The sequence below is a fragment of the Globicephala melas genome, chromosome 5 (genome assembly GCF_963455315.2).
Source record: "Globicephala melas chromosome 5, mGloMel1.2, whole genome shotgun sequence".
NCBI lineage: Eukaryota > Metazoa > Chordata > Mammalia > Artiodactyla > Delphinidae > Globicephala > Globicephala melas.
In genome coordinates, this window is record NC_083318.1 from 109,191,170 (window position 1) to 109,214,640 (window position 23,471).

Below are 23,471 nucleotides of genomic sequence, written 5' to 3' on the forward strand. Positions count from 1 at the left end.
CCAGCCCTAGGCCACCTGACCTTGCCAGGGAGGCGGGGGCAGGAGGAGAATGGAATCCCAAGTGAGGAGAGTGGGCCTTCTGGCACTTTGGACCAAGGAAATATCCTTGCCCTTGATCCTGACCCGTCCTGGGGAGCGGAATTGGTACAAGAGGGCTGAGAACAGAGAGGATCGTGGAGCTGAGGGACCCCTGAAACTGCCAGACCACACCCCTCCTCTTTGAACAAGAATTGTTTCCTGTGATGGATATTTGATGTTTTTTTCCCTTTTGTGAAAGAGGGATTTAAACAAAAGAAAAATCGTTGCATTCACGTTCTCCTTTTCCCGAGGCAATGCCCGTGTTTAGATGTAAAGAACATATATATTTATGTGGGCATATCTAGATAAATATTTAGTATCTACAGAAACCTGGTAACTTTTGATGATAGAAGTCCACTTTTAAAAAAATTGTCTTAACTGAGCAGTTTTAGCAAGCTTAGTCATCAGTGCTCAAAGTGTTTGTATTTGTATCCGGGGATGATAAAAGAGCTCAAGGATGAGAAGGAATGTGGTGTGGGGAGGCGATGGGATGGGGAACAACTTTCTTTACCATAATGAAAATTTATCTGTGTGGGAACTTTCGCTTTGAATATGAATCAGAGGGAGTTCGTGCTTTGAGACAAATTTATGGTTAGCGGTAAGATAAAAGCACGTTTTAGTGCCTTATTTTTACTTAATAAATCTTAATTACTTTCTCTCCATAAATTAAAGCATTTACCATGCTATATCTTAATCATCAGGTTTGTCATATATAGCATTAATTTCATAGAGTAATTGCCACTTGGGATTTTTGTAAAACATCACCTTAGAGTCTTTGTTTGAATGATCCAGAGGAGTTGCTAACTGGGTTTTCAGTGAGTTACACTAGTCTTGTCATGTTGCCTCAATTTTTTAAGGAGGTACTGGTACCCACTGGACTAACTTTGGGTATCATGTTACTGTTGGGTCACCAGTTGAGGGTAAAGGAGGAAGGGGAGAGAAATGGTGTGAACTACAAACTATTTTGAAGACTATGCAGTTTTACTCCTTTGAAGTATATCACAAAATATTTCCTGGCATAGGTCCCCAAGACTGACTTCTGTGAATTGATTTATTTGTAATTTGTAGAATTTTACGTAAATGTGCTAAAATCCTAGGGAATGTTTTATTGACTGAATAAGTTATGGAGTCTTCTTCATTCCGTGAACTTACTTAGCAAATCGTTTCCTAATAGTCAATGTCACCTTAGAGTTCGGTCCAACCCAAATTGAGTTATCACAAATCCTCCTTATAAATTAGTAACATTTCATAATTCTTGGATACCAGTATGTGAAAAAGGAGTCCACAAGATTTTCATTTGTATGTTGATTGGATAGACTTGAGAGTGGCATCGTTTGATCAATTAGATATTTAACAAAAGAAGGAGTCATAGAAGTGAGTATAAAAATGGATGGGATTTGCTGTGTGGTCGTGGCCTGCGTTCCTCAGTTCCTCGCCTCACCATTCGCCCGCTCTTTTGAGTATCACTGCAGGGGGGCAGGAGGGCGGGGGGGGGGGATCAGGGGGCATGTGTTCCCGCAGGCTGACGGTCCTAGTGTTCCCCCAACCCGCCCCCATCAGCTGGCTTCCGACTGGTTGGGCGGGAGGCTCTGATGAAAGACTGGAGCTGGGAGGAAAGAAGCAACAGGGAATTTCTCCTTCCCTCTTCCTCTGTCAGCATCACAGGTAGTGGAGAAGTCACGTCCACTGCTTCTGCTTCTCCCCACGCAGCCCCTCCATCCCTGGGATATGAGTGTCTTCCTGCTGCTGAGAATCTTCTAAGTTGCCTTTTTGACATCCTGGCTCGTCTGTCATCTGTGTAATAAGGTCTCTGCATGAAATCTGTTCTATTTTACATGCTAAGAGTGGTTGCTTTTTCCTGACACATTTTATGGAACAGTTTTGCTTTTATTTCATAGCTTGTGGAGTTTGGGATGTTGATAAAGGGAATGCTAAATTATTCATTACCTCAGTTAATGTTTAATCAGCTGGTTTGCATTTGGTAATGGCTCAAAGAAGATAAAATGAGTTGACTGCCCTCAGGGAGCTCAGCCTGGCTGGGGAGCCAGTGTTTTTCCAGAGCGCGCGGGAGCTGAGAAGGAGGGATACCTACGCTGAGGTACTGCTGGGTCAACCGGGAGTCTTGCCAGGTGCTAAGATCTTGCTCAAGTGGTTGAGGAGGAAGGGCGTTCCCAGCAGAAGCAGCAGTTTGTTTGAAAGCATGTCACGTGCAGAGCTGCATAAGCATCTGTCGGGTTGGGGGTAGTGGAGGGAGAGGAAGCCAGCAAGGTGATGATGGGCCGAGTCACAAAAAGCACTGAAGACTTCACCAGCACTTGAGTTTATCCTTTCGGTGGTGGGGAGGAGGGAAGAAGGATTTTCGGCAGGGGAATTACATGAACAGATTTATCCTTTAGAAAGATCACTCTTGAATGGGTGTGGAGGAGAGATTATAGGGCTGAGGGTGGAGGCAGAGACACCTGGCCAGGTGGCAGGTGCAGAATTCTTGATTGGACGGGGGATTGTTTGAATGGAGGCCTGAATTAGAGGATTTGGGAGGAGGGGAAAAAATCAAGACAGACTAAGAAAGTAGAACATGAATTACTTGATTATTTATCTTGTATGTGTTGGGAGTTGTCATTAAATGATTAAACGATTGTTGTGCTCAGAGATCAGGAAATGTTTCTTTGGTTAGGCTAAGTAAGTCTTAAAACTCGAAGACTGCTTCTCATATTGTGGTCACAACGTGTCCTTGGAGGTCTCATGATGTTTCTGGGCTGTTTATGCTGCCTTATGCGCTGGATGTATTTTAGGTTCCACACAAGTTACGGTTTCAGGACTGCTTATTTTTCAAACAAGCCGAACAAGTGATGATTCTTTTTAAAGACCATTCACTACCCCCTCACCCTGTATCCTTTTTCGGGCCGTGATCTGCCCAGTCTCTCTGCTGGTCATGACATTTATTGGCTGTCTCATCTCCTGCCTCCGCCTCTCATACCTTTCTTAACTTCCGATTAAGGAATTAGCTCTTCACTTATTCAATAAATCGTTTCACAGGTACTTTTGTCTAAAGGTTTCAGAAGTCGAGCAATACAACATCCCCTGCTGATTGAGAAAAACTGTAGGTCCACTCACTCTCCAGCTCCCACATGCCAGAGCCTGTGTACAGAGTGTTCTACAAAGGTCAAAGAACACGAGGCTCACCCTCTAAGAGCTTGACATCTGAAAACAAGACTATGCAGGTAGAAACTGGCAGGAAGAAAATACTGGAAACGGAAGGGTTTGGTCTGAGACGCTGCTGCAGAGTTATGGCCTGAAGTTAGGGTCTTGAGAGCTAACAGTAATGCACTTCATTCTTTGAAGGCTTACGATGAGTGTAGCCCAGAGCCTGGGTTCTGGGGGTCTGACATCCTGGCTCTGCCACTTACTGTGTGTGTCGCCTTGGGCCAAGTTACTTAATCTCTTGTGTTTCCCTTCATTATGTGTAAGATGAGGATTATAAGAGTATCTGCCCTAGGACCACCGAGGGGATTAAATGGCACGTGCGTGTGGTGTGCAGAGCACACCTCCTGACACAAGCTGAGTGCAGTCAGCACTTGCTGTTCATGGTTCCCAAATTCAGAGTGAGGTGTCCTAAGGCTCACCTGAGAGAGTTGTGCTTTGTGAGTTCCAAGAAGCATTGCTTTCCTTCCACACGAAAGCTGCTGGGGTTAGCCGTGAGCTCCTTTGTAGTCACTGTATGTTAATTGCAAAGAAAATTCTGTAACAGGCTTCTTCAGGACAAGTTAGTCTTTGGAGTTTTTGAGTTACCTCTTTGATCATATCATACGTGATTGGTCATCACTTCAGGGCACTTCCAGAAATAAGTCTGAAGGCCAGCAGGTGGCAGGTAACACCTTGGAGGAGAGTGAGGCATCACTGCCTCTCTGAGACCCTCCGTGGATACCCATCACCTCCCTCCTCATTTGAGTTCAACACACATTGAGCACCACTGCTTTTCAGTTCTGTATGAGGCTCCAGGGGTCCAAGGCTGAACAGACAAGTCCCGTTCTCATGAAACTTAGTTTAGTGGAAATATATGTAAACACATCTAATCCACTGTGATACAAGCACAAATGGCAGCATGTAGAAGGTCAGAGAGGTACATAGGAAGAAGCGTAAGGAACGTTGCACAGACTTGGTGACGTCTCAGTAGACTGTGAGTAGGAATAGGGCAAGTCAGCAGTCAGCATGGTTTACAGGAGAACTGGACCGTGGGGTGGGGTTGGGTGGGGGGATATGTGATAGGAGATAGAATTGAAAATGGAGGCTGGAGCTAGACCGTGTAAAAGCTTGGCCTTTATCATGTGGACATGGGGGCCGCTGAATGATTTTAGGCAACAGAATGCCATAAGATTTGCATTTTTAGCAGGATCATCCTCACGTGGAAGATGAACTTGCAAAGGATGTAGAATGTGCCGGCAGGTTCATGTCCTCAATGCACATTCATTGAGGCCAGCAACGGAGTCCTATGTCCCTCTGCATTCCTAAAGCCTAGTATTGTGTAGACACTGAAGACATTTTTTGGAATAAAGACAGCCCCAGTTGAAGTTTCCAATTCTGCATCCTCTCCTCAGAACATGCTGACCTGGACCTCCATCTGTCACAAGCAGCTTGACTAGGATCGCAATAAATTCTTTTTTCTTGGCATTCTTTTAACTGGCACTCTCTGTTTACTAGCCCTTCTGTGCAACTGTAGTGTGGTGATGATTGACGCTTATAATTCTGACCCTGAAGTGCTCCAAGCCGCCTAAATCATCCAGAAAAGATGAAAGTATATTCAATATTGCTGTAATGTATGTGTGTTTTACTGAATTCTTATTCTTTGGAAATTGATGGTTTATCAAGTGCTCGTGTACTCATGTGCATGCAGGGGCAGTGAGAGTCTGTGATCACCCACGACTCTTCACTCCCGCACAGCACCAGGCGAGGGGTGTTTATTAGCAATGCACACTCAGAAATTAGCAAGCAAAACAGACCTGGGCTCTCTTCATGCCTGGAAGGAAGAAGGTTGGCCCCAAAGGGGCAGACTGGACAGAGATGAGAGAGGAAGCAGTGGTTAGAAAACAGTGGGAGTGATAAAGCAAGAACTGGACAGACAGCCAGTCGGGCAGTTTCCAAGCACATCCATGCCGCGGCCCAGCCCCGGAGGAGTGGGGTTCGGGGCCGGGACCCCAGCCTCAGGTTCTCGTGTGCCTTAACCCGGGTCAGGTTTTTGGGCTTGGATTTGGCAGGCTCTTCCACCAGCTCTGTTTGTATTGCAGTAACAACTGTTCAGTAAAATGCCAAACATTAGCAAGTGAAAACGTCAATAATTAGAGCATCCTGTTCACGCCGCACACACATCTTACCGTGAAAACCATTATAACTGCAGAGCTGACGATATTATTTGGCCCAGAATGAAGAGCTCCAAATGGAAGCTGTGAGATGGTTCCATTTTGTAACCCGGTTTCCAAAACCAGGCACGTGATGATGTTATTAGGAGGGAGGTTTGCTGTTGGCTTTTTCTTTTGGGGGTTGTATGTTGCAGTGAGTAGAGACACCTCTTACATTTTCTTGTACAGATTTGTTTTTAAAATCTGCGTGTTTGATCAACAAGTCCTGCCTGTGTCTGGGTGCCTGGTCCCCGCACCACAGGGATTCTATTCTATTTGTCACCCTCTGGGCAAGGGCACTTGCGAACTCTCGAGCTGGCTTTAACATTTTCTGCTCTGAGATTCCAGTGAGTCTCTTGGTCTCTCTGGGTCTTAGTTTTTTCTTTTTCTGACATATTGGAATAATACAAATTCCCTCTTTATAGGGTTGCTGTGGGGCTGAAATAAAACGGCGGATGTAAAAAAGCATAACTGGAAAGTCCTACGTAGATAATAACATAGTAAATACACTAAAGAACACCATAAATAGTCTAATAAAAAATAGAAATATGTTTCATCAGCAAGCATAATGTCCTCAAAACGTGCCCCGAAGCGGTGTGGGGAAAATGAACCATGTATTGAACTCCTGCTGTGGAGGAGGTTTGCCAGCTGTGACTTTGTCCCCTCTGCAAGGTAGACATTGAACCCCTCTGTCAGAGGTGAGGAAACTGAGGCTTCCAGCCCCACAGCTGTACATCTACACAGCGGCAGTGGGGTCTGGACCTGACTCCAGAGCTGAATGCTCTTTCCTCTCATCTCTAGTTGTCTACCTCATTCCAGCCACCTACCCACCCCCCAAAGTGCTAAGAGCTGTTTACGTCCCTTGGGGCCAGAAGGTTGGCCAGCCCTTTCTTGGTCTTTTGCTCCTGAAAGCGGGACAGGGTGGGATCCAGAAGGAGCTCAGGAGCCCCAGGAGCCCTGGAGGGACGAGCAGCTTGGGGAGGTGAGGGGGCGGGGCACGCTCAGCCTCCACTTCTAGGGAATCAGCCAGGCCTGGACCGAGAGTAGGAGGCAGGAGTGCGTCATTTCCCAGCCCTTGAGGAGATGGCTGCAGTCCTGTCATTTCCAGAACTTCATTCTTTCTGTGTCACAGTGTCTCCCAACCTCACTGAGGTTGTTTGGAGAGCTGCTTCTCAAACCCTCCTCTCAGGAATCAGTGCCTCCTGTGTGTTCTGAGCGGCTCCTTGTTCTTCTAGCAGAGGCAGTGACAGTAAGTTTATTTCCTGTAGTAACCACTCTGCTGAGCTTTTCTGGGACCTTCCCTGTTAACTTTGATGTCATGTCAGGTACGGGTAGGGGGGAAGGACCCCCGATGTGGCAGTTACTAGGTGCCCAATGGGACCCATCACCGCACGCATCTTCTTTTTTATATAAACTAGCCCTGACTCCAGATACAGAGTCGGCTTGTAAGCCGAGCTGCCTACACAGAACCAGAGCTGATGCCCATCGAAGGGCCGGATGGCCAGATTCGGGGAGGATGTCCGCAGGCGGAGGAGCGTTTGTTCAGAAGGTGGGTCTGAGAGGAGCCGCGTGTTCTGTCCCCCCAGGTCCTCAACAGGCGGTGTGTGGAAGCAGCCGTGATGACCGGCCTGGCCCTGGACTGCCACATCAACAGGAGGTCCTTGTTTGACCGGAAGCACTACTTCTACGCAGACCTCCCTGTGAGTATGCTCTGCCCTCCGTCCATCCATCCGTCTGTCCACCCACCCAGAGCTGGGGCTTAGCCGCGGGAGGGGGCTGAGCGCCTCTTCAGCCAGAGCTCCATCCATCCCAGCGGGAGGCCCTGCCCAGCCTGATGAAGCCAGTGCCCCCTGACGTTTACCAGACTGGATGCCAGGGTCCTGATCGCCGGCTCTGGCGGAGTCTCGTGCTTCTGGCGGCTCGCTCCTAACTGACTGCGGAGGGGAAGCAGCCCGCGCTCTCAGGCTCAGCCCGGCTGTGGGGTTTGGTGCTAATTGTCGTTAGGACAGAAGCTACTTCCGTGGCTGATGCAGCAGTCAGTGCATCCTGTGGCTCCGGAGACAGAGCGAGCGCGTCCCTCTGTTAAGTTGGAGGTCCCAGTAACAGGACCGGCTCCTCTGCAGACATTCATGTCGTCCCCAAGTACTGAGTAAGTGGGCAAGAGCAAGCAGAAACGTAAACCAGAAGCCTGGACGAACAGCAGTAATTGGCCGAGCAGTAAACCCAATATTAACCTACTTTTTCCTTAAAATTAGAAAGGTTTTTTCTTTAAGAGGAAAGTCAGTGTGAACTAGAGCCAATTTTTCATATTACTGAACTGAACCAAAACTGTAATGTCAAGTGTGTTTCCCAAAATAATGTTTGATTTGCTCTGAGCCTCTGATAGTAAGTGTGGCCCTTCTTGAGGCTTAGGAAATCAGTAGTGATGATATTGCTTCACGTTATTCTCTCTGAACTGAAGGCGGGGGTGAGCTGTTTTCAGCAGGTGAGGGCAGGAGTAGAATTAAATAAAAAATACAGCTGGAACCTGAATTCTCCAATTGCTGCTGCTTTTTCCCTCTGGCTGCCAGCCTTGTAGTAAATTCTACTGCTTGGTAGGGTGGAGAGAATTGAACTGCATTTTTTTCATCTTTTAAGAGTGATAACGAGTTTGGTTCAGGTGGGAGACTTAGCAATATGTGACTAAAATGAGATGTTTTATTAACTCTGGCTTTCTGGATTTTCTTGCCCAGGTAGCTCAGATAATCTGGAGGTCGTGTTGCCAAATATTACATGAGACAGACACACTTATACTAAAAGAAGATTCGTTTTTATCTAAATAATGTATTCACATTATTCCTATTTCACCAAGCATCTGTATTTTATTTGGCAGCCCTACCCAGAGTTTAATTTTCACAGATTGAGACTTCCTGTCTCAGCACAGAGAGCAAATTGACCTAATGCAGTGGTTCTCAAAGTGTGTTCTCTAGGCCATTAGCATCAGCATCTCCTAGGAACATGTCAGACATATAAGTTCCCAGGCGCCACCCCAGACGTGCAGTCAGAAATGCTTCAGATGGAGCCAGAAGATCTTTGTTTTGACCACTCTACCGGATGATTCCAATGCAGCTGGTTTGAACAATGCTGGCCGGGTAGCTAGGGGCGCAGACTCTGAGTCAGATCATCTGAGTTCAGATCCTGACATTGATACTTACTAGCTCTGTGGCTTTGGGCAAGGCCCTTCACCCCTCCATGCCCTGTAGCTCCTTCCTAGGGTTGTCTTGAGGATTAAATGGTGTGAAGTACCGAGAACCGTGTCAGGGGACACTAACTGTGTCAGTGTCATTCTCTGTTCTTCCCCAGTTCTCCGTCCTGACCTGCCTTCTCTTTAGTGTGCGTTCATGCGCATGTGCATTTGAAAGTAATTCTTCCTCCCCACCTAGAAGGTGGCAAGGGAGCTCTGGCAACATCCATCAGTATTTTAGTACTCTGTGCTTTGCATTAGCCGGGCGTGAGTGTCACAGCATTTTCTGGCTCGAGGAACAAGGGAAGTCGGGTCAGGGAGGGCAGCTGACATGACTGGTGAGCTCGAAAAGCAGGAATGAATCCAGCTTCAGCGCACTAGCAACTGGTGTTAGCTGTGCTGAGAGTAGATGGCAGGATGCTTAGCCAGCACTTCCAGTGAGAGGGTCTGTCAGGAGCCCAGTAATCAGTTGCAGGGCTGAGCTAACGAGCTTAGTGGAAACAATAGGTTCTTTTCTTAGAGGCTTCAGACAGAGAGATTATTGTTATTCCCCAGAATGGTGCTCTCTAGGGAAGATAGGGTCCACGTTGTTCACTGCTTCATTATTGGGGGTGTGGGTTCAGGGATGGGGAAAGGGGCGTCCAGAGAAGCGAAAAGAGGCCAGGCTAAATTACGGCCGCAGCACATAAACTGATTTGTGTCTCCTTTTCCTTTTTTCCTTTTCTGTTCTGTTGTGGTTTTAAGTAAGTCTGTAGTTTTATGACATTAAAAGGAATGATCAACTAGTTCCCAGCTTTGACCTACAGATGAGTGACTCTGGCCCACATTTGCGTGCAGGCCGGCTACCAGATTACCCAGCAGAGGCTGCCGATCGCCGTGAATGGGAGCTTGGTGTACAGCGTCTGTGTGGGGAAGAGGCGGAGTCAGATGGTCACCAGGACAGCGGGGGTCAAGCAGATCCAGCTGGAACAGGACAGCGGCAAAAGCCTCCATGACAGCCTGCGGTCCCAGACGCTCATTGATTTGAATAGAGCGGGTAGGCTTGGAGAGTCCCCATTTTCCTTCCTGCCACTTCCCTTCCCCTCCAGAGTTTGCCCAAACCAACTGAGGAGACAGGCCCCGGAGCCTGACTAATGGCGATCGGAATATCATTGTTGGTGTTGGCAGAGCTGCTTAGAGAGCCGGGCTAGGACTGTGGTTTCTATGCGCTTGCAACTAACCCACCCCTAAAACGAGACAGCGTCGCCGCCTAGTCACAGACCCAGCAGCTTGACATCTGAAGCAGACATTAAAAGAAAAGAACCAAAGTTCAAAATCCAAGAGTGAGGGGAAAGTGAAACGATTCAGGGCCTGTCAGTGCTGCAGGGTTTTCCTAAGTTTCAGCCTGATGTATCTGCGGATCAGACTGGAGAGCTCCAATCAGACTGACTCTGCCTCTCTTTGGTAGGGGTCGGCCTTCTGGAAGTGGTCCTGGAGCCTGACATGTCCTGTGGAGAAGAGGCGGCTGCAGCCGTCAGGGAGCTACAGCTGATTCTTCAGGCCCTGGGGACCAGCCAGGCGAACATGGCAGGTAGCAGCCACAGAAGCAGTGCCCGCCTCTTCCCCATCTCCCTTTCCACTCCCGGGCTCTTTCCTCACTGGAGTCTTATTCTCTGCAGCAGCTACAGTGGGGTTGTTTGCATCCTTTGCTCAGCCTTTTCTACCTCAGGGTTTTGGGGTCTTTTCTTCAGAATTTTCCTTGAATTTTTTTCTGAGCCCCTGACCAAAAATAAACACACAAACAGCGGCCCTGCAGAGGTGCTGAGCCCAAGAGTGTGAGATTAGGAGTCCAGGGACTGGAGGTGTCCTCCTGGCCTCTTGCATCAGGACGTTGTGAGAATTAATAAAATAATGTGTTTGAACAGCTTCATCGTCCTCAGAAGACCCTGTGTTTATGCACAGTAGCTCTTAGTTTGTGAGTTCTGTGTGGGCAGCGCTTCATTGCTACTGGATGCTTTTCCTCTGGGTCTCTTTCCGCCTTTTATAGAATTTCCATCCATGTAAGCTGAAGCCAGATTGTATCGACTACAAACCAAGGTTATGATTTCACAAAACTTTAACTTTGAGATAAAGTCTGAAATTCAATAGAAATATAATAGGGAATTAAACAGAAGAAACAATGTGAAAACTTGGGATCAAGGAAATTATACATTTTAAGTGTTTGCAAATTGGATACAAAGATCACAAGTTTTGGTCAAACCCAGTTTCTTCATGAGCCTTTCCTAGTGCTGCTTTGCCCACTCTTACATCCCTGAATGCCCATCTCTCCCATGGTTTTCCCCTATTTTCTGTTCCCAGGGGCTTTTAAAAAATGTCTGCCACTCGCAGAGCACTCCCTGACAGCGTGGAAAAAGGGTGCAGGTTCTGCATCTGCAGTGGTTAATCCATCTCTCAGTCCAGTGGCGTACTTACTAGTCAGGGTTTTCCAGAGAAAGAGAACAAATAGGATGTGTGTGTGTGCATGTGCGTGTGACATGTAAACAGATTTATTATAAGGAATTGGCTCATGTGACTGTGGAGGCTGAGGCGTCCCTGAGATCTGTAGTCATCAAGCAGCAGGAGAGTCAATAGTATAGTTCCAGCCCAGGACTGAAGGCCTGAGAATCAGGAGAGCCAAGGACGTAAATTCCAGTCTGAGCCAGAGTCCAAGACAAGACCAGTATCCCCGATCCAAGGCAGTCAGGCAGAGACAGCAAATTCCCCCGATGCCAAAAACTCGACCTCTGTGCGCTGGTGCCAGATCGAATCTCAGAGACAGAGTTTGGGGTGAAGTAGAAAAGAATAGCTTTACTCCTTTGCCAGGCGGAGGGGAGCACAGTGGACTCATGACCTCAAAACTGTGTGTCCCAACCCAGGGGGATTTGGTGAGGAGTTTTACAGCAGTGGTTCAAGGGCTGGGTTGCTGATAAGGATCAGGGTGTGTGCAGGGCCTGCACTCCTTTAATCTGGTCTCCTGATGAGCTTCTGTGGTTCTTAAGGCTATCACATCATGACCTTCTCTCTGGAATGAAGAATGCTTCATCAGGTAGTTAACATCTTCCATTTGTTGGGGGTTTTAGTTCTATAAAGAGCTCAAAGATAGTGTTATGTGTATCCCTTGAGGGGGAACCAGGACCCTGCCCCAAGGCTGCACTGTTGTTTCTTGACTTCTCCTCCCTTGTCTCTGCATCCCCTCCCTTCCCTGATTAGCAACTGTATGAACCTGCCCTTTGGAACTCAGGGAAGGTCATGGAGGCTGGAATCTGTTCTCTACAAACAAGAAACAGGGACACAGAAAGGCTTCCATGTCCAGGAGCCCCGCAGGGTCCTGCTTGGCTTCACCCCGACTCTGCCTTTTGTTCTATTCTGGTTTTCAGCGGATTGAAGGAGGCTCACCCACGGTGAGCAGGCAATCTGCTTTACTCAGTAGATCAATTTGAAGGTTCATCTCATTCAGGAACACCCTCACAGACACACCCAAAATAACGTTTAACCAAATATCAGAGCATCCCTTGGCCCCGTCAAGTTGACACAAAAAATTAACCACTTAACATGTCACAGAGGGTGCCACTGAGTACCATTGGTGGGGATGATTCATCTCCCTGTCGGTTTATCATACCATTTACCGACCATTTTGTCACACGTTTGTTCACATGTTACAAAGGGACTTCAGAATTTGTAATGCCACATTTGTCACATAGGACATCTAATGGGCAACAAATTGTAACATCAAAGCCCTGGTACAAGTTGAATCTAGAGATGGAACTTGCCAATTTGCTCTCTTCTTTAAGCTAAAGTCAGGAAAAACACAGCCAGCCACATGAGTTTGAGTGGAGTGCTCTGTGTTAGAGCAAGAGAATTCTCCATTGTAGAATGGAGAATTGGCTCATCCTGTCTTTTTACCCACAGAATAGAAACGAAATATGGGCAGATTGGGTAGTTATCCATTTATGCACTGTTGCTTTAAAAAAGTTTTATTATTCCATTCTTCTTCAAAATAACTGTGATTCCTACCAAACCTATGGAATAATAAACAGGCCACCTGTTAGCTGAGAAATAGTCCCATCGGGTCCTTGCCAAGAGATAAACCATAACAGTGAGAACTCATCAGGCAGTGACAGCTGAGAGGGTTCATTAAATCTCATTTGTTGTGACACTTTTTGTTGCTTTTAAATACAAATCAGACAGCTTTGCCCCCAGCACAGCAGCAGAGTGGCTGATGTTGTCCTGAAGTGCTCTGGGTAGTGAAGGTCTGCCTGGAGTCTGCAGGTGTCCAGCTTTTGGTGCTCTCAGCACTTTATCAGCCCAGGCCCCTTTCCCATCCTTCTGTCCCACCACCATAGGCCACTGTGTCGCCATTGGAGAATGCAGCCTGGGAACCAACGGAAGGCTGCCCTGGAGAGCACCAGTGGACCCCCAGCGTGCTTTTGGAATGAAACTTAAATTGCTCCGGGCTGTGCTTCAGTGAGTTCCTGATAGTTTTGCTAATGAGCGTAGACTAGCTCAGCTTGGGTTCCAGAAGTCACTTCCTTCTCAGGATGTTTGCCACTGTTGAGATCCTCAAAGCAGTCTGCTGAGTTGAATGTGTACCAAAGTATATAGATACGCTAAATGTTTCCAAGGTTGTAATATCTGCCGGTTTGAACATCGAGTATGTGCTCATCAGTTCACTAAGCATTTTTTAAATTAATTTATTGTCTCATTTAAACTTTATGACATTCCTGAGAGATGGGTATTACTGTGCCTACTGTACAGGTGAGGAGTTGAGGCTTCCAGAGGTTGGGTTATTTGGCCAAGGTGCACAGGAAGTGCCCGAGCCCGGGTGTGTCTGACTTCTGGACGCCTTCCTTTGTAAGCACTGTCACCCCGCTTCCTAGTGCCAGCCATGACAGTGTCTCCGCTGCTGTGGATAACAACCTTGAGGGCTTCCCTGGTGGCGCAGTGGTTAAGAACCTGCCTGCCAATGCAGGGGACAAAGGTTCAAGCCCTGGTCCGGGAAGTTCCCACATGCCGCGGAGCAGCGAAGCCCGTGTGCCACAACTACTGAGCCTGCGCTCTGGAGCCGGCGTGCCACAACTGCGGAAGCCCGAGTGCCTAGAGCCTGTGCTCCGCGACAAGAGAAGCCACCGCAATGAGAAGCCCACGCACTGCAACGAAGAGTACCCTTGCTCGCCGCAACCAGAGATAGCATGTGCGCAGCAAGGAAGACCCAACGCAGCCAAAAATAAATTAATTAATTAAAAACAAACAACCTTGGGAGCTGGGTTAGCAGAGTGTGAGTGCTGAGGACACTGCAGGCCCAGACCTGGGTTGGAATCCTATCCTACCGCCTCTAGCTATAGAAACTGGGCGAGGTATTTGACTTCTGTGAGCCTCCCTTTCCACACTTGTGAAACGAGTCCCTAAATAATTGTATATGGAAAGAGAAAGGAAGAAACCAAAGAGGAGAGGAAGTCATCCAAGTCATCAAACAGAGTTGGGGCAGCAGGGTGGGAAGAGCAGGCGAGGACTGGCCTTGTGGAAGAAAACCTGGAATACCGTCTCGGACGTGTCAAGTGTGAATTGCCTAAAGGACGTCTAAGTGGATGTGTCATTAAAGCTCTGCTGTAGGGAAAGAACGTGGTAATGTGCATAAAACGTATCACAGGTCCTGACAAATAGCCTGTGCTCATGAAAGGTCAGGTGCTTCTATTGACAGTAGTAAGTAGAATCACCACTCACTGTGGATGAATAAACTTTGTGAAATATGTTGGATAAAATTGAGCCACGTTATTTATTTTACCTTATTTTTTGTCAAACCCTGTTGTTTAAGTTCTGGAGAGTATTCAGTGATCAGAATGAAACAGCTTAATAGACTTTCTCACTAAATCATCAGGCCCCTGCTGTTGACAGAAACAGTTTTCTGCCCTGATGTTATATTTCTGGTGTGTGAATGTGTTTTTTAAAAAAAAAAAAAATGTAACTGCACCATATCACTGTGCTCAGTAGTACAGGTTTTTTCGTTTTGCTGTTACAAATATATCTACTTCTAGAGGGTGGAAATTGAGCTTGATAACGTTCTTGTGAAGGCCCTCCCCCCCGTGTTGCAGAATGCATTGAAGCAAACGTGACTGTGAGGCTTTTGTGGACTTGAGGCAATTTACCTTAATTTGTTTAAAAGGTATTTTGTCTTCACTGGGTAAATGCCTTTTGTGAGTGTTGGATACTGTATTGGAATCCAGGCAAGGGAACTGCCTTTCAACACTGCAGGACACTAAATGAGTCCCCTCAGACATCTATGGAGTGCGGTCTTCTCTGGGAGAGACTGAAACTCATGCTTTATTCCTTTTCCAAATTAAAAGTCTAAATTGTGAAAGATGTATTTTTAAAAGCAGGAGAGGTCCAATTCAGGGTTCTCAGGGCTCAAAAAAAGTTCTCTCCCAAGTATCGAGGTTTGGCTGGGCAGAGCTCAGCATACTTGGGAAGTTTTCCTTTGAGCTGAATGGGCCTTTCACAGGATTCAGTAGATTAGTCCTATTCAGACAGAACTTTAGAACTTGTCGGGAACCTACTGTGAGACCAGTCTGCTTACTCGTGGCTCAGGAAGATACCAAGGTATGAATTTATCGAACAATTACCATGTGCCAGAGGCAGCTCTAGGTTCTGAACAGAGCAGTGAAAAGGACATTGTTCCTGCTACCTAGAGGAAATATTGTATTCATGAGGGACACAAATCCATTAACAAATAGAACAAAGTAGTCAGTGATAAGTGCTTTAAGGAAGTACAGAGGGTGCCGTGATAAAGAATACATTGGGTGGCGAGGGCCTCTGGAGAATAACCCGAGGCCCCAGCCCCAGGGAGCTAGAGGATGAGCGTCCAGGAAGGAGCCCAGGCAAAATCCCTGAGGTGAGGAAAACGTACAGTATATGCTTGGAGGTAACACAGGTGGCAGAAGACCACTGTAGGGAAGGCGCGAGGAGCAGGGCAGTGTGGCCTCAGGTAAGACTGAAAAGGTCTGCGAGGGCTAGATCACCAACAATGATAAGAAGTTTGGATTTCATTCCAAGGGCAGTGGGAGGTCAGGGAAGGGCTTTTAAGCCAAGGAACAACATAGTCGGATTACCGTTTTGGAAAACCACCACGGCTGCTCCATGGAACGTGGCTGGTGTCGGTGAGGATGGAGAGAGCAAGATGGTGGGTTCGAGGTGGTTTTTAGAAATAACAGGATTTTTGTTAACAGGCTGGTGTAGAAGGCAAAGAGTCCGGAAGAAGTCAAGGAGGCTTGAGGAACGAGGTGGCGGTGCCATTTGCTGACACGGGGAAGATGAGGACAAATGTGCATGTGTTGCAGGGGCAGATCCTTCAGTTTCGGAAATTGAAATGCCTGGGCCACCTCCACGTGGAGATGAAGTAGGCGCAGAGGTCAGTGTGGATGGAGTTCAGAGTAGGGTTTTGGCTGAAGAGAGAAATTCAGGAGTTATCAGAACTTGAATGGTGTTTAAGACCATATACATTTACAGAGAGAGTGCAGGTAAAGAAGACAGTCCTGAGTCTGGATGGGAACAAATGACATGGACATGGAAAGTGTCCAGGAGGTAGGGGCCAGCTAAGGGTGAGTAAGGTCACAGCAGCCGAGGGAGGAAGATGTTGCAGGGAGGAAGCGTTGGTTGGTAGGTCACATGCCGCCGAGGGCCGGCGTATCCAGTGAGGGGAAGACACAGCGTGTCCTGCGTCCGTGGGATTTGGCAGCCAGGGGTTGATGGTGACTTTGACAAGGCGTTTTGCAGAGAGGTAGGGACAGAAGCCAGGCTGACATGGGTGTAGGAGTAAATGGGAGGTGAGCTCACGGAGATGAGACGCCAACAAACAAGCAGTACTTGTTTGAGAGGATTTGCTGAAAAGGAAAGCAGAGCAATAACAGCAGAATGATGAAGAGAGAACTGGGTTCAAGGGAGTGGGTCTTTGGGGTTTGTTTCTAGTGAGAAATACTGTTGATTATGGATACACATGCATAGAGGGAATGCTGAAGAAGAGGGTTAAGGAGTGCTGTGGGAGAGAGGAGAGAACTGAAGGAGTGATGTCTTTGGGAAGGCAAGAGGGGTGGGGGTTTTAAATCTGGGCTCCATTCCCAAGGGCCTTCCATCTGGTCTCAGAGAAAAGACTAATTCAGAATAGACTACAATCGTGTGCTCTACTGACTGCATGTATTCTGGTAGCTCCGAGGAGCCACCAGTGGAGGCCGGCCTACGGATGAGGGTTTCCAGGAGGAGAAGGTGGTACCACTTATGTGGGACCTCGAAGGATGAGCTGAGGTTGAAGGAGGGCCAGTAGCAGGGATGACGAGGGCCTGTGGGCACCAGCGAGCAGACAGAAGCTTCCCTGATGGGAGGAGGCTTTCTCAGGGAATGAGCAGCAGGAAATGTGGGGTGCATCGGTCAAGACCAGACGAGGGCTCTTGCATACCAAGCAGAGGAGGTGGGATGACCCAGTGGGAGCCAGCTGTGCACTTGGTCAAGTGCTGGGAGTGGATGTGGCCAGAACCGAGCTGGAGCGGGGCGGGGCTGGAGCAGGAGGGGTCACTGAGTTGAAGGTCAGGATGGGATGCGGGTGCTCAGGCAAGGATGGCAGCCGTGGGAATGGAGAGGAAGTGACAGCTCTGAGGGATGTTTGGGGGAAGGAACTGACAGGATCTAGTCAGTTAGACTACAAAGGGCCAAGAAAACAGCAGCAAAGGATGCCGCAGGGTTCCTAGACCAAGAGTCTGATGATATCAGGAGTCGCTGGGACTTCTTGAGATTCAAGGAAGCACATGTTGTCCTAAAGGGGCTATGGGATTTTGTAGAAATGTGAGAGGTCCATTCTGGAGACATAGAGAAATTTCTGGGCTGAAAGGCACCTTTTCCCTGCCTGTCAACGTGGGTGGCCATTGGAGCGGCAGAGTGGGAATGACAGAGACCTGTTGCAAGGGTCTCTTTTTCTTGGCATGGAATATATTTGAGCTATTTTATTATTTTAATATGCTTTTGCTATGAAACCTTGGAAAAGAAATTGCTTTCTTCAGCCCGTCGACACATTCCTCTTTGGCAGATTCTTTTTTAGTTCAAAGACTTGCCTAAGAAAAATCCAGCATTTTGTCTTCCCCTTTTGTTCTGTTTTAAATATTGTAAGTGGAATTGGAGAACAGAGAATTGAGGCCTTACCTTGCAGGGTATAAAATGTGATGATTTCTTATCTTTATCTCTCTTTGGCTTGAGATTTTGCCTCCCTATCCTCCTCAAGAGCCTCTTGGCCCTCTCCATAAACCACCTGCTTCCTTAGGGATTACTGTTCCCAAAATGGGGCGGGGGGGGTGGCTTGCAGGGTCAGAGAAGGTCCTCCCAGGATGGGGATGGCCCCCTCTGAGTCCCTCCCCCACAGACCGTCCCCTTCATAACAGCACTGTCTGTCTGCTGCGGCAAACCCTTACAGCAGTCAGGAAGGATTCCGAGTCCTGTTTATGGAAGGAAGAGATCATTACAGTACCTGGAGGAAGGACGAGGGGAAAAGCCCAGGTTTCTGGCTCTTGCCCTTGAGCTGTAAATTCTCAAGGACCCTCTTATAAATCTCTCGGAATCACTGTTGGAAATCCACATTCCATTGGAGAGCAGTGTAGGGCTATCACATGATCATTTCTGAAGCCTTCCCCCACAACCCAGCTCTGACACTTTGAAAAACACTTCGGAATAAAACTGCAGGGTAAATCTCCATTTTTAACAGTGTTGTTTTTCTTATTTGGCATGAAAGAAATTAGATTTCCCAAGCCAGTATATCCAGAATTTCTCCTGCATTCTGCATGTGCACAAGTGCACAGAAATATATACACACACACCCCTCAGATGCCTTAGGACCATCATTTTCGCAAGTGGGCAGAAGTCAGTACTTCAGGACCAACCTTAACTTCCTCTGAGGTTAGGCTGCTGTAACTGAACAGGAACTAGAGTTAGACGTTGCTTGTACTCTCTTGCCTTGAAAAAACCACGATTGCCTCAGAGAATTTCTAAAGTGTTGTCTTTTTTCTTTCCTTACAGAGGGCCAGTTGAGAGTGGACGCCAACATATCTGTGCATAACCCTGGGGAGCCTTTGGGCATTCGAACCGAAGTAAAGAATCTCAATAGTGCCAGGTTTTTGGCCAAAGCTATAGGTGAATGTCAGCTGTTACTCCTCATATACTTCTTTGTATCAGTTATCTATTGCTGTGTAACAAGCATCCCCCCCCAACTTAATGGCTTACATAATAACATCTCAACTTCAGAGTTTTGTGGCTTGGGTGGTTTTTCTACTTGTCCTGCCTTGGCTCATTCATGTGGCTGTGGGGAGCCGGCAGCTCCGCTGAGATACAGGGTCCAAGATACCTCACTCACGTGTTGCAGCCTTGGTGCTGGATGTCTGCTGGGCTGCTCTACCCACGTGGGCTTGCTTCATTCACTTGCCTAGCCCAGCCCTTCTTATTTGGCGGAGGGGACACCCCAGGAGGATGAAGGCAGATGCCTCAAGGCCTCTTGAGTCATTAGCTCTAGAACTTGCACAGCATCTCTTCCAGCACATTCCATTCAAAGCAGGTTCAAGGGGAGGGGAAATAGACTTCACCTCTATGGGAGGATCTGCAAAATCCTGTAACTCTGTTTTTCCATGTACCACATTCCTTCTGACCAGACCGAACTGTATAAAGTCATATTTGTTCATTATAGATGGCCACGATTTGACCTAATTGGTCAGTATGTTTTTCTGCTTTTTACCGTTTTAACTAATAGATTGCTTGGGCCTGTGTAATCAGGTATTGGTCTTGTTTGTTCACATTGTGGATCTTTCAGTGTGGACAAATGTATACTAGTAGTTAAAATCGAACAGTTGAGCAAGGTCAACATCTAGGGTGGTCCATAGAAGTTGATATCTGTGAATGTGAGGGGAAGACATCTCAGAGGAATGAAAATATTCTTTAAAACCAAAGGTATCTAGAGAGGAAGAGAGGAGGGAGGAGGTGGAGGTTAAGGTGCACCCTTCAGGGTACACAGAGAACGGGACGGATGAATGTGGAGTCACAGCCAAAAGGTTTAGTAGCATCCTGGGTATTAGAAGGAACACAAAAAAGATTTTCTAATCTTGTATAAAATTTTATTATCCTGAACCTGAAATGATCAACTAGCCTCAGTGAAAACACTTTGAGTCTACAAGTTTTCAGGAAAAAAAGCATTAAAATGGTCAAGGGGATGACTTACAGGAGAGGAAGGTGTTGGGGAAGGTCCCCGCGTAAAGACAGACTAACGATGGTGGACTCTTCTGCCTGTAAAAGGAGACACAGTCCAGATTTCTGAGGCCATGATAGGTTTGGGTTAGGGAAAACCCTCCAGCTCAGGTTTGTGAAGGGGAAGCTTGGAATGAACAGAAAGAAAGTTCTACTTCACCTTGTAGGTGATAAGTGTTCTGGAACTCATTATTCTAAGAGGTGGTGATGGGAACCTAAAAAACAAGATTTTAGGTAGATTCATCCCTGATGACTTATGATGGAGACCCCTGCCTGATTTTGGCTGTCCCTAACCTGTTATTTTATGAAGGACCCTTTGGAGTAGTCTGAGACAGAATTCTACCTGTGGTCTGACTCAGGCTGGAAGAACCGAAGCTTTACTGTTATGGGCTTAATTCTTCAAGCCTGTAATTTTTCTACCCCATGTTTCTCCCTACATCACGCCTTTTAGCCATCCTCTTCGTGTTGCTGCTTTTTATCAGCTATGATAAGAGTTTGGATTTGGGCAAGGGCAGGTGGTACATGTTGGGCGGGGAGTTGAGGGGGGAGCGGAGGCTAAAGCTGTTTTCATAAGGAAGCTTAGCAACTGTGGCTGTGCTTTGCTTACCACTTCTGCCTTGTTGGGTGGTGAGGGAGTGTGGCATAGAGCAGTGGCTGTTCATCATTTGGGGTCATAGATCCGTCTCCATATTTTGGAGAGAGGGTCCAGAGTTTTTATTCTGGACCCTCTCTCCAAAATATGTGCCTGTGCACACATGCACGTTTGCATATAATCTCAGGAGGTACTAGAACCCCTTGAAGGCCACCCATGGATCCTGGGATAAAAACTCTTGATAAGCAGCGATCTTAGATCTGGGGTCATTCTGCGTAGATATTGGTCCTAGCCCTGCTTCTGCCACGTTTTGTAGCCTGTACTGGGTTACGCAATCTCTCTGAGTCTGGGTTTTCTCAAAAAGTGAAGAAGCAGAGCTTCCTAAAAGGCCCTTTCTAGCATGATTATTCTATGACGGCAGCAAGAATAAAATATAGCATCTGTGGGAAGAATTATAAACAACTCCCTTGATTAGTTTTTGACATAAAGATTGAAAAAGATGTCTAATTATTGCTAAACTGGATGAAAGGGATCAAAATATGATACTAAACTATTATTTTTAGACTATGAAATTCAGAGGCAAATCAATGAACTCGAGAATGGAGGTAAAATCCTGAATGAAACTCGCTCGTTCGATTACAAGCTGGGGTGAGTTTGCATGACAGCATCTTGAATACAGGTAGGTGGGGCTCCAGTCTGGGCTCACCACAGACCAGCCATGTCACCTTGGAGAAGGTACTTAGCTTCTCTGCACTTTGGTTTCCTCATTAGTAAAATTAGGAAAATACGGTACCCTACAGGGTTGTGATATGCCCTCTAGGGCTGGTAAGAGGTTTCACCTGACTGCCATCAGACTTGCTGAGTCTTAAGTCCTGGCACTTCCCTGGCTTCCAGCTTACCTCCTTTGTTCCAAGAATTTTTCTTCCTTAAATTCTATCAGACCTAAGTTCTGCCAATTTAAGCTAGAAGTGGAAGAAAGCTTAGAACTGGTTGTAGTGGTGTCTTTTTCTGTTTAGATATCTTTGAGTCTAACTTTCTGACTCTGAATTTTGAGGATTTTATACACTTAACAGAAGACTGGGGAAAAAAGCTCAAGAGCCTAGAGTTTGAGCTGGTTAAATGTTGGAAACGTTGAAGCAATTTCTTTTCTGTTCTTTTTCTTTAATTATCATGCTAAACATTTGTCTTTCTTTAATATTATTTCTGCAATGTATTCATGAAAGTGTCTCCCAAGGAAGGCTGAGGAGCTTGAATCCCCTGGGTTCCCTATTGGTAGGGGAACCCCTGTCTGCATCTACACTAGCTGACGCTGCATGCAGCATTTTAAAATGTTTTCTCATTTAACTGTCACAGGTGCACCGTGCCGATGAGAGACAAAGAAGGAAAACAAGACTACAGGTGGTTACTCCTCTTGTCAAAACACCATTCTATATTTGGGTCATATTCCAGATCCACTTACAGACCAACATAATGATCCTAGATTGCTTTTAGGAACCACTTTTCCTTGTTGTTGTCGCATAATGGAAAATCTAGGCTTCCTGTTTTACGTGTACACTGAGAGGAAGAGTATTTTCTTGATTTGGTAGCCTTGGAGTACCTTATTTGACAGGATTCAACAGCTGGAAAACACTTGTTCACTCACCTCTGTGTCAGAGTTTTCATAATTGAGCTAAGAGGATGGCAGTTGTGGGGTGGGGCCTAGGCTGTTCTTATTCTCATGTTCAGTAATTAATGCAGTAACACTGAAGTTCTGTGAGAAGGTAGAAAAAAGAGATGTATATGTTAATGGCAGTTCCCTTCAAACCTCAGGTGATGCTGTTTAACACGTTAGGCCTCATTTGAGATCCAGAAATAAAGCAAATAATAAGAATAGCTTCCAATAAATTGAGACTTTTGTTTCTTCCCAGTTTAGCAGACTGCAAAAATTAAAGATTTAAGCAACAAAGTGGTGGGGGTTGGCACTTTCCTTTGCGAAGTGCAGGAAGAGGTAAGAGTAGCCATTGCTGTCAATGAGGAACAAATATAGCATCGAGATTTAGGAAAGACAAAGCTCACAAACCCTTAGAATGCATGTCACCTCAAGGACTCCTCTTGTGTGTCTGTCAAAGTCACCATTGTTCTAATTATAGTGATCCCTCTAGGTTCAGTCTGTTCTTCCTAAGAACTTCTTTGTTTTCCATTGTCGCCCCTACTCTGTTTATGCTGCTTTCTCACTGAGCGTGGAGTTGGCTTTTAGCACAGCCAGTGGCTTCAGCTCTGTCTCTTAGGTTAACAGATGGGATTCAGGAAGCCTCCCTTTGGTTTCCTCTTGCCTTCAGAAGTCAGACTAATTCATAGCACAGATTTGGCATTGAGGTGATGGGTTGCTTGCCCTTCTGAGCTATTACGTTGGAGCCACCATTCTGCATTACCCTGCTTTTGCATAAGCCCTTTGACAAATATGGGCAGAGAGAAAACGTTAGAGTAGAACAGAGGGAAGGACATCTTTATTTCACAAGAGTATATGCAGCGGTGCGGCTTCCACATTTTTTTAAAAATTAGTTGACTTTTTTAGAGCAGTTTTAGGTTTACAGCAGAACTCAGTGGAGATTACAGAGTTCCCATATACTCCTTGGTATGTGTCGTATCCCCCCGCCCCCACACACACAGAGGTTCCTCTGGTAACATCTTGCATTAGTGTGTAGTGTGGTACCTTGGTTAAAATTAATGAACCAATATTGATACCTTATTATTAAGTAAAGTCCATAGTTTACATAAGGGTTTGTGCTTTATGTTGTCCATTCTGTGGGTTTTGACAGATGTATAATGACATGTAGCCACCATTACAGTGTCATAGAGAATAGTTTCACTGCCCTAAAAATCCCTTATACTCCCTTTATTCATTCCTCCTTCTCCCCTAGCTTCT

At 46.6% G+C, this 23,471-nt stretch overlaps 1 protein-coding gene across 3 annotated transcripts in view; it reads left to right on the forward strand.

Moving 5' to 3' along the window:
* Positions 1-23,471, forward strand: part of GATB (glutamyl-tRNA amidotransferase subunit B) — a 77,068-nt gene that overhangs the window by 23,825 nt on the left and 29,772 nt on the right. For 2 of the 3 annotated variants that reach the window (XM_030878226.2, XM_060299696.2), the window contains exons 3-8: positions 7,058-7,171; positions 9,532-9,730; positions 10,142-10,264; positions 18,760-18,873; positions 21,130-21,214; positions 21,920-21,964. In XM_030878226.2, coding sequence (XP_030734086.1) covers positions 7,058-7,171; positions 9,532-9,730; positions 10,142-10,264; positions 18,760-18,873; positions 21,130-21,214; positions 21,920-21,964 — 680 coding nt within the window. The remainder of the gene's footprint in view (positions 1-7,057; positions 7,172-9,531; positions 9,731-10,141; positions 10,265-18,759; positions 18,874-21,129; positions 21,215-21,919; positions 21,965-23,471) is intronic. The other variant, XM_060299697.1, reaches the window with a different exon arrangement.